General features: G+C 51.5%; 1 protein-coding gene across 6 annotated transcripts in view; it reads right to left on the bottom strand.

Moving 5' to 3' along the window:
* The window catches only part of Tns1 (tensin 1), a 230526-nt gene that overhangs the window by 158194 nt on the left and 60766 nt on the right, over positions 1–11566 (bottom strand). For 5 of the 6 annotated variants that reach the window (XM_026786501.1, XM_026786500.1, XM_013351702.2 and 2 more), the window contains exon 3: positions 9390–9427. The exons of the other annotated variant lie outside the window; for it this stretch is intronic. In XM_026786501.1, coding sequence (XP_026642302.1) covers positions 9390–9427 — 38 coding nt within the window. The remainder of the gene's footprint in view (positions 1–9389; positions 9428–11566) is intronic. 6 annotated transcript variants of the gene reach the window in all.

Genomic DNA, 11566 nt, shown 5'->3' with positions numbered 1-11566 from the left:
TCTCTCTCTCTCTCTCTCCCTTTCTGTATGTGTGTATCTGTGTGTGTCTCTGTGTGTCTCTGTGTGTATCTGTGTGTGTGTCTCTGTGTTTGTATGTCTCTGTGTGTGTGTCTCTGTGTTTGTATGTCTCTGTGTGTCTGTGTGTTTGTGTGTCTGTGTAGAACAGAGGACAATTAGCAAGACTCAGTTCTCTTCTTCTACTAAGTGGGTTCCAAGCATCATGGTAAACATCTTTACCTGATTGAGCCATGTCACCATTCTGTTGTGAACATTTTTACACCAATAAGGAAACCAGATTTCTGGAGTGAGCATGTGCTCACCTCATGTGAGCAGAAGAGTCAGGATTCATCGGTGTCTGAGGCCAGGAACGCCAACCTCAATTAGGCCAGTGATGTAAACCAAACCTTGGCCTCTAAGCAAAGCCTGCTTGGAGGCCACTGGGTCTCAGGTTGTATCCCAGGGCCATGAGACACCGCCTGCTTCTCTCGGCCCAGCAACACCCAAGTGGGCAGGGCGCTGTGAGCTCTCTTGGCCAGCGGGACCCCAGCAGGCAGGGCACCCTGAGTTCTCTCAGCCCAGCTGGACCCCAGCAGGCAGGGCACTGGGTGTTCTAGCTGTCCAGTTGTCATGCCCAGGCAATGGAAGCCCACCAAAAGCTTCTCTCTTACTCTGTCTCAGCTGGCTCTGCAGGTAGCGAACCACCAGCAGAAGCAACAGGAAGACTTACATTGAGTGGGGCCCTCATACCCCACTGACAGGACTTCTAAGTGCTAAGTTACCTAAGGTACTTCTGCCCTCTACTTCTCACTATGAACCTCAACCTTCCCTACACCCCACTGTGAGACTGTGCTGACCAGTGCCCCCTCAGCAAATTTCACCTCCCATGATCCTCCACCTCCCTCCCTCTTCTTGTCCCCAGCCCTCCATCTCCCACCTCTGATGTGTCTCCCTCTGCTCTGAGTCCTCCCCTCCCACCCTTCTGAACTTCTAAGACCTCTCTGACTTTTGAACCCCCATGTGATGTTTACACAGCCCGGAGCCAGAAACACCAAAATAAATAAATAAATGAGTGCTTCGAGGAGTCACAGTTAAGGAAAGTAAGAAGCCATTGGGGCTCAGTGTAGGAGAAAGGCTCAGCCTTTCTCCCCTAGGCTTGCCGCTGCGGATGGGGAGCATACATGCAACATACTCCAAGCCCACATGTTATCGCTACACGCGCACGTGCACACACACACACACACACACACACATCGTTACCTCAGAAAGAATTTGAGCAAGAGGGCAGCTGTAGGAAGTGAGTACAGCAATAACTTCTTGCAGCAATAACTGGCATTACAATGGAAAATTCTGTAAAAGTAAGTGGGGGGGGAGGCGGAATTGCTTTTTTTTTTAATTTGGTTGGTTGGTTGTTTGGGGGGGTTTGTTTGTTTGTTTTATTTTTTCGTTATTCAAGACAGGGTTTCTCTATGAAACAGTCCTGGCTGTCCTGGAACTTGCTTTGTAGACCAGGCTGGTCTCAACAGAGATTCACCTGCTTCTGCACCACCACCGCTGGGCTAAAGTGAATTCCTTTACGTTATGGAGGAAACTGATAAATCTGTAGCCAGGATGATGAAGGAAGGAAGGAAGGAAGGAAGGAAGGAAGGAAGGAAGGAAGGAAGGAAGGAAGGGAGGAAGACAAACAAGACTCAAATGACCAGAATCAGAAATGAGAGAGGTAACATCTCTCATGTGACCCCCACAAAAATAAAAAATAAAAAAATTAAATGATGAAGGAACACTACAAATGACTAGAAAGATTCCTAGAAAGATACAAAGTACCAAATCTGACCCAAAAAAGAAACAGAAAAGTTGACTACTCCATACAACATATAGATTGAATTAACAATAAGCATTTTACCCACAAAGAAAAATCCAGGCCCAGATGGCATCGCAGATGAAGTCTATCAAAAATTTAAAGAATAATCTATTTCAATTGTCTAAAAACACTTCCAAAAAGAAAAGTGCCAGGCCTAGTGGCACACATCTGCAATCCCAGTCACCTGGAATACTGAGATGGTAGATGGTGAGTGGGTGGGTTCCCTTGAATTCTGGGATAGCCTGGGCAACACAGTAGGATCCTGTCTCAAAATCATAACAAAACCAAAAAATATAAAGAGCAGATACAGGATCCAGAGATTGCTTCTCACGTCATTCTGAGTCCAGTTTTACCTTGTCACTCAAACCAGAGACAGATATCGTAAAACAAAAATAAAACCACACTCATATCTCTCATAAAGCCTCCCCCGAACTGTCAGATCTCATCCAACGACAAATAGGAGTTAAATATATACACCACCGCCAAATGAGATTTGTCTCAGGAAGACAAGGCTGTTCCAGTATTTGAAAATCAATGCTTAAAACACTTATCCATAGGCTTTAAAAAGCACAAGACTGTCTTCCTCGATTGCTTTTTCAACATAAGTTTTTGAGACAGAGTTTCATACTGAACCTGAACCTGGAACCTGCTGATTGGCCAGACTGGCTGACCCAGGAGCTGTAAGGCCCCATCCGTCTCTACCTCCCCAGCACTGCGGTTAGAGACACACCACTTTTACTCACACTACAGTCTGAACTTGGGGCCCCATGTTTGTGCAGCAAGCACATCACTGACCCAACTATTTCCCCAGGCTCCTAGTTTGGTTGTCTGAGAACTTAAGGTCTTGCTGCTTCCGTCTCCTGGATGCTAGGAGGGCTCAAGAGGTATGGCGGGCATATGAGCACCTTGACAGCCAAACAGGTCTGCTTGCTCAAGCACTCTCCACACGGTCTGCTGGCCCTCTTCCTCAGACTCCTGCTCCCAGAACCTACTGAGATAGTCCTTAGCACTGGAACTTTGCCCATCTATAGTAAACAGGTCATCCAAGGTGCAGCTTTTCTGGGTTTGGCTTCTCTCACCCAGCACCATGTCTCTGGGTCTCCTCCTGTGTGTAAGACTAATCCATGACTCTGTGTGTTTGTGTGTGTGTGTGTGTTTTGAAACAGGGCATCATGTAGCCTGGCCTCAAGTTCACTATTTAAGTGAAGATACGCTTGAACTTCTGCTCCTTCTGCCTCCCTCTCCACAGCACTGAGATCACAGGCATGCACCTCTATACCTGCTTTATGAGGTGCAGAGGGTAGATAAAACCCAGGGTTTCCTTTGCATTAGGCAAGCACTCTCCCGACTGAATGGCATCTCCAGTCCAAGCCCATCACTTTTTACTGCCTTGGAAGATGACTCTGAAGACTGCATCACCATTTGCTCACCCATTCACCTGATACAAAACATTCCTGCGTTTTCCAGTCTGGGTCTCTCGTGATTTTAGGACCTGCACATTCATCACCACATGGAAAGGTTTTTATTTCTCTCCAGCAAACACCTCAGAGCAAGACTGCTAAAAAGCCGTATCAAGCTTGGCTACAAACAGCCCTGTCACTTGTCCAGAACCCCAGTGCCCACACACACCATGCAGAGCACGACCCGGGTATCTGTGCTAAAGTGTCCAGGTGACTCCAACACCCACACAAGACCTCAGGTCCTGGCTATGTTCATCAGGTGTCACAAGGTGGCAAACAGCCAAAGCCTCACTAAGTGGCATACACAATGACCTTGCTTTTCCCTTACAACAGAGGGGGGTGGAGACAGCGCTGGTGTAAGTGTCTAGTCTTGATTTCATCACCTCAGCAAGCTGTGCCGGGGTCTCAGATCCCCTATCTTTCATGAGACAAGAGACAGCAGGGAGAATAAACCAAAGCGAATCAGTATTCCTAACTTTTTGAGCACTATGTTTTGAACTTGGCACTCCAACTGGGTTACCATTCTGAGTATTCATAAGACCCCCATTATATAAGTACCATTATAATCACCATGTTACAGATGAGGAGACAGGTTCCAAGAAGTTTGGCGACTTGCCACAGGCCACACGGTGAGCATTACTGGGACAGTCAGGATTGAAACACAGGAGTCTGTCTCCTGGGCCAAGGAGCTTAAACACTCCACCAGGCTTGGAGTCACAGACTGAACCTGGGGTCGCAAGCCCCTCCCACTCAGCTATTCTTAGTGGCTCGAGAATAGTTTCCTCCAAGACAGCTACACAGAAGGCTGTGAGTCTGTTCATGAGGGCCTACCATCAGAGGTGATACCACAGTGAAATACAGGTTTCCCTACAGGATGACCTTTTCCTTTGGAGCTTAAAGGTGAACTGGAGCCCTTTGGGTACTGGGGAGGAGACTAAGTCATGGGTGTGTTCTTCCCTCCTGGGCCTGGCCTGAACATAGAAAAGAACTTCAGGGAAGGAACCGGTGAGAGATCTCAGTCGCCCAGGGCTGGCACACCCAGGCCTCTGCTCCTTTCATGCAACTCCCATATGACCTGCAGGGGACCAGGAGTATTTTGCTGGGAGGAGCCATAATCTGATCTGGTCAAAATAGGACACTAAGGTTCTGCTCACAAGTCCATCTGGGGGCCAGGGGAACCTGGGCCACTATTCTGTAACTCCCTATGGTGCCTCTGCAACTCTGTACCTCTAAAATGGTTCTAAAACTATACTTAAAATAACACACATAAATACATGAAGGTTGTAACATGAGAAAGTGGAGGTGGGGAGGCAGAGAGAACAGCAGAGAGAAAATCGGAAGTAGAATGAGATGCAGGGCTGGAGAGAGGGCTCAGTGGTTAAGAACACTGGCTGCTTTTCTACAGGATCAGGGTTCAGATACCATGGTGGCTCGCAACGGGCTCCAACTCCCTCTTCTGGCCTCCTCAGGTGCCAGGTAGGCAAACAGTGTACAGACACATGTGCAGGCAAAACATCATACACATAAAATCAAAGTAAATTTTGAAAATTAGTGGGAAGCAAATGCTAACCACTCCTTCAAAATCCTCAACAGCAGAGAAAAAATAAGGCGCAGGCAAAGGTCCCAAGAGGTCCAAGAGTGGGAGACTGTGGGAGAATTAGCCTCTATAAAAACTGGAGAAGGGGTGTGCTGGAACCATACTGAGATTCCAGACCCTTCTCGCCCACATCCTTGGTCCCTTCACTCCCCTCTCACCTGGTCAACCCCAACACAAGTCCACTGTACAGAGATGCAGGAGCCCCGCTGGCCACCTTTACTAGGCTTCGATGGTCAATACCTGAAATAGCGTTACTGTGAGCCACGCCCACCTCCCCTCCCAGCCTGTGACATGAATGGGAGTAGATTGCATGTTGGGAAGTCCTGTGCAGACACAGGCGAGGAAACATGATACTGTATCATCAGAGATGCATTCTGACACTCAGACAGCCTCCCTGAATCGCTTAGCCTGGCCCTTTCTCTGGGCATTTGCAGCCAGCTTCTGGTATAATCTGAATTTCAGTATCCCTCGTGGGTTTGTTACCTATGCTGGGTCCCCAGCTTATAGAGCAGTTCTAAAGGCTGAGGAGCCTTTAAGGAGGTGGGGCCGAGGCCATGGGAGCAGGTCACTGCAGTGGGTGACTCTCACCTGCTGGCTCTGCTTCCCCCTCTCCCCATCATGAGAAGTCACTACCTCATGCACCCACCGCCATGCCTCGCCACCATGGTAGAAAATGAAATCTCTCAGAAACCGTGAGACAAAACAAACCTCTCCCCTGCCCCTTGAATAGCTTCTGTTGATATTTTGCCATAGACACAGAAGTAACTAGCACGGCCTTAGCATGGCTCCACTGTGAAGACTCCATGGGTTCCTCCCACTGGCATACAAGCCCACGCAGGACCCTCCACCTCACAGGGCTGCCCTGTGTTGCAGGAGATAGTGCACATGGGTGGCACTGTGAGACTTCTAAGCCTGGAATGGAAAAGACATAGTGTTCCTGTCTCCATGCTCTTGAATCATTCCCAGGAAGCCAGCACCACATGAGAATGCTCAAGTGCCCTTAGCAGGAGACCACAAAGCTGAAGAGAGGCTTTTACCTGCAGCCAGCCCCACTGGTAGCCCCAAAAGAGAGCCCCTGAGAGAGGTCCCTCAATCCCCATTAGGCCTTCAGAAGATTGCTGCTAAGCCTGCGGGTATAGGTCTGTCATCTTAGCTACTTTATAAGCTAAGGCATCAGGATGGTAAGAATATGGCTAGCCTGGACTATAGCAGAGTTCAAGGTCTGCCTTAGTAAGACCCTATCTCGGAGAAAAGCAACAAGAGACTCACGAGCTTGCTTAGCATAGCTGAGGTCCTGAGTTCACTCTCTAACATGGGTGGATTGTAGGGGTGGAGGCAATGTTGCCTGCCTTGCTTTGCCTGGCTAGATCTGGCCAGCCAAGCCCTTCTCCAACTCCAGACCCTCAGCAACAGTGAGCAACACAAATGGTTATCGTTGCTTTGATCTTCTAAATTTAGGGAGCTCTGTTACATTATATATTGCTGCGTACCCATACCCCAACCCCATCCCAGCACGGGTATATACTATTGGAGCATTCTGGAAGGCAGAAGCAAGAACCAGCAAGAAAATTTCCCAATGGAGGGAAGGGAGAAAACTGGAAAAAGACACAAAGCAAAGGAAAATCTCCCACAGTGCTTTCAAGGAACCTTCTCCCACACTTCCTCTACTCAGTAAACGAAGCCATATGTCCCAGTCGCTCTGGCCAGACCTATGAGTCAGTGATTCTCTCTCACACCCAACATCCCACCCACCGGCACAGCTCAAGACTTTGAAACACACCCCAGCCGGCCCCTTCCTCACTCCTGCCCCCATGATTCTGAGTGCCACACCACCAGCCAACTCGGTGGGTACTCTTAAGAAGATGCCACTAGCAGCTTCTGGCCCTGTCCTTGCCTGGAGGCAACACAGCCTCTCACCGTGGCCGCCCCGTCCCGTTTCTAGTGCCCTAAACTCTCCAGCTTACCCTCCGTCCTTCAAGCTCGCCTCACCTCAGGGCCTTTGCTGGCCTCTTCTCCTTCACAGCACCAGGAACATCCTCTGGGTCTCCCGTCCCATAACACCTCCTCCAAGCACTCGTGCTGGGCTAATCCTGCCTAGCCCGCTTATCAGCTGCCTTAGAGCAGGGTCCTGTACATGGAGAGGGCTGGCCAGCTGCTTGGTGGCTCCCCTAGAAGCGGAGGGTGGAGGGGATGACCACCAAGCTGATCTAGCTACAAGCCCGCAGCACAGAACTCAGCTTCCCAGCTGGAGAAGAAACAGCCTGCACTGAGAGCTGTGGTTTGGGTAGAGTCTTGCTAGCTGGGTGGAGTACACCCACCAGGAGGTTCCACTTCCTATAGGGGGAAATCCGATGAAAAGCTCCGTCTGTATGGAGGTGCCCTGCCCGACCCCTCCCCTTCAACTTGGCCTCCTTGGCTAAGCAGCGCAGAACTGTATAGCCTGGGGTACCTGCACCCCCAGCACAGGGGAGACCCGTCCATCAGGCAGGCTGATGCCCCTAAAAGTCATCTTTGGTATCCTTCTGAAACAGGGGACTACTGTCTATCATGTCTTTCTGAGCCACCTATTCCAACTAACTTTTCACTGACAGTAAACTCATCACCTGATCTTCTTAACAGTCTCCTGATGCTACTAGGAGGCAGAAAGTAAAAGAGGAACATTTTAAAAAGGCCATTGATCCGGACAGAAAACAATGGGCCAATGGTCAGGGGAGGACAATCAAGGGGGGCACAAAAGGCCATGGCAGAGGAACTACACCTATACTTTTTGGTGCCTTGGTTCCTCCAATTTAAAGCAACGTGATCTTCCACCCTGTGGGATTACAAGATTCAGATCTGATAGCGTGTGTACTGCGCGTGCTCATAAGGCAGATCTGATAGCATGTGTACTGCGCGTGCTCATAAGGCTTAGGCCCAGAGAGCTCAAATGCTCACTGTCACTGAGAAACACTGATATGGGAAAGGGCTGCTTGGGGTAAGGAGAGGAGCAAGCAGTTTGGTAGTTTCTGGGGTTAAAGATGGAGAACTCTGCCCCAGATGAACTGAGCAAAGAGGACATGAGAGGGAGACAAGAACACGTTGACTCCCCCACCCCCAAAGATAAAGCTGACCCAGCCAGGGAAGCCAGATAGCCGGTATTCCTGCTGCAAGCCACAGGCCCTTTGCAGCCCAGATTTTTTTTTTTAATTTATTTGTTTATCAAGGATTTCTGCCTCCTCCCCGCCACCGCCTCCCATTTCCCTCCCCTTCCCCCCATCAAGTCCCTCTCCCTCATCAACTTGAAGAGCAATCAGGGTTCCCTGACCTGTGGGAAGTCCAAGGACCGCCCACCTCCATCCAGGTTTAGTAAGTTGAGCATCCAAACTGCCTAGGCTCCCCCAAAGCCAGTATGTGCAGTAGGATCAAAAACCCATTGCCATTGTTCTTGAGTTCTCAGTAGTCCTCATTGTCTGCTATGTTTTAATGCAGCCCAGAATTTATAGTATGCAGCTCTTCCAGGAGTCCTTGGGAGCATAGTCAGGATCTCACAGAAGGGAACAGATCACTCCCAGACCTGAGGTTCCATCAACAGCCCCTTCTCCTCCGAATCAGGCCTGTTCCTCAGTAGTGGGTTGTTTGTTTGTTGTTTGATTGATTGGTTGATGATCAATCGATTGATTGATTGATTTTTGAGCTCTTCTGTTGCATGGGCACTTAGGACTCACAGCCTGAGCTCACTTAACATTCAAAACGTTTTGAGAGGTGGGCATCTTAACCCCATGCCTTTGGGGTGGATCAGGTTCAGTTAGAACTGTGACACACCTACCACCTCCCAACTAATAAAAATGTAAAGCCAGAGGGTAAAAGCGGACCCTGCACCTAACTCCCTGCTCTGTGGCTTCCTTCTCACCTAGGCTCCTGCCAGAGGGGCAGGTGAAGTGACAGGAAGGGGGCGGCCTGGAGCCTGAGCAGACACGGGGAAGAGTAGCGAGAGAAGTCCTAATCAGTCGCGAACCCGGTGGAAGCTGAGCCACCTGCCAGCAGCTGCCTTCCAAATTCATGACACCCTCATCACCCCACACCCCATTACTCCACAAAGCTGACCCACCACCTCCTGCCCGGACCTGAAAGGACGTGTTTGAACAATCGGAGCAATCGCTCCTGTCTACTCGCCTCAGTTTCCCTCTCCTGCATGACCTGCCAGGAAACACTGGAGAAACTAAGCTCGGAAATTGGGGGGGGGGGGGCGGATTGGCCCATGAAGAATGGGTAGTACCTTGTCAGACAACTGCACGGCCCCGCCCCCACTCTGTAGTGCAGAGGCTACCCCAGGCTGGACGAATGGGGCCGCGCAGGGCTGTACACGGCGGGACCAGGACCCCCAGAACCTCCCTGGCCTTGGCCTTCACCTTGACCCGTGCCCCGCACTTTGCATAACCAAAGAGCAGCCGCCCCGCCCCACCCCGCCCCCTACCAGCTCCCCGCTGCCCCTTACCTTGGCCTGGCATTTCCGATGACAGGAGAAGCTGCAGACTGCGGGAGCGAGACAGAAAGAAAGTTTTAGCCGCGAGGTATGAAATGGAAACTCAGGCGCAATCTCCTCCCACCCCAGCCCTCCACGCCCGGCAGGGGGAGGGGGGGGACAAGGAGAGGGGCGGAGGGACTGAGGGGAGGCAGAACGGGGAGCCCGGGTGCGTACCCCCGAGGGCGTCTGCTGGAGTCCCTCCAGGCCGAGGTGGTGGGGACCCAGGCCCAGTGCCAGCGGCACCGAGGAGCAAGGGGACCTCTCTCCTCACACCCAACTACAGGCAGGCCTGTCACACGTGCACCCCCCTAGGCCAGAGGCCCGGGCACACCGGCAGGCACACACAGCACTCAGGACTCTCCCCACCACATAATCACACACACACACACACACACACACACACACACACACACACTCGTGCTACAGAGACCCTGGGATCTGTGGCACAGAACAAACACACACACACACACACACACACACACAAAGTTCCTGCCTACATGTGAGTGTGCGCACACACATACACACACACACACACACACACACACACACACACACTTGGAGAACTTGCTCTCCCTCCCACTACCAGAAGCTGGAATCAAATTTCCTATCAGGTTCCCCGAAGCCAGGAATGTCCCCTGTTCTGCGGCCCCACCCCCCAGGGCACTTGGCATTTCTAGAAAGTTCCAGGAGCCCTTCCCAGGGGTGCTTGAGGGCCTCTGACCTGGGTTCTGAGTTAATCTGGGTCTGCTGGGACAGGAGAGCCTGGCTACTGGTTAGAGAAAGAGGGAAGCGGGCGGCAGAGGTGCACCCTAAATCAACTCTCAGCTGCCCCTGCCAGTCTGTCCACCCTACTCACCCCTACCAGCTTCAGCCACCAGCTTTTGGCAGAGTCCTGGCTGGAGGCTGAGGTTCAGACGCCCCACTGCAGTCACAGAGGCTATGGAGTTCCCCACACCCAGCCTGGCCAGCAAGGTGGAGCCTGGGATGTCACCTTGACCACTGGCACCCTGTCCTGGCCCAGTTCAGGCCGTGTGACTCAACCTGAGCTGAGCAAGGCTGTACTGACCCCGCCAGACCAGCTCAGGCCCATCACCCTTGGCCTATGACATATCCCCACCATGTCATCACCATCCAGCTAACGTTTGCCTTCTCCTGATTCCCTAAGCCTGTATCCCCACTCTAGGTGACAGCTCCCTCCCTTCCAGAAGGTGTTCCCCTCACGTGAGCACCCTCCCCACCTCACCCCCATACCTTCCTTGGGACAGGGACTTTAGGACTGAGAAATCCTCAGTTCAATTGGCCTGAGCCTAGGAGACCCCCCCCACTTTTGCTGGCCAAGACTACAAATGGATACCCCCATCTGTACCTGGTACACTGTAAGGGCTTAATAGGTGTCCCCTGAGTTGGACCTAGCTGAAAGTCTCCCCATGACTGTGTGGCCCCTGTCATTTAATCACCTCCCACATTCAGCCGCCCCCTGCACCACAGGCCCCCTGCCACAGCTCATGTTCAACCAACAGCTCCTTCAGCCCACTGGGCCTCTCAACCCCCAATCTAGACACTAGGGGCATAGTGGGGGACAGGACTCTGTCTTCCTCCAGCGTTTTCCACATTTCTGACATTCCCAGGACGCAACAAGCTCTCTTCTCCCTGGGGGCCTTTGTTTATGCTGTTCTGGCAGCCTGGGACTCTCTCTGTCATCCCCAGCCCTTAGCGAGTCAAATCCCCCTCAGCTGGTAGGATCCACTCAAGGCTGCCTCCTTATAAAGGCCTTTCCTGACTGCCCACATTACAGTGGGCCTAAGTTAGTTCTTTCAGGACCCCTATTGTCACCTCGTCTGACCAGTTCACAATCTGAAGTCTCCCTAGGCAGCTTCCAGCTGAGCTGTCTGCCTGCACTAAACTCTTGAGCACAGGGAGCTTGCCCATCTCACTAAAACTGTATCCTCTGCAGCTAGGACAGTATCTGCTTCAGACTCTGGACCACACAGTGTCACAAGGCCTAGGCAGACCAGCTTGTGATCCAGAACCGAGCATGGATGCACCCGTGATCCAGAACCAGGCATGGATATGTCTGTGATCCAGAACCAGGCATGGGTGTGTCCGTGATCCAGAACTGGGCATGGATGTGCCCGTGATCCAGAACC

This window comes from Microtus ochrogaster, linkage group LG4, assembly GCF_000317375.1.
Source record: "Microtus ochrogaster isolate Prairie Vole_2 linkage group LG4, MicOch1.0, whole genome shotgun sequence".
NCBI classification, from domain to species: Eukaryota; Metazoa; Chordata; class Mammalia; order Rodentia; family Cricetidae; genus Microtus; species Microtus ochrogaster.
This window is presented reverse-complemented; position numbering and strand designations above follow the sequence as displayed.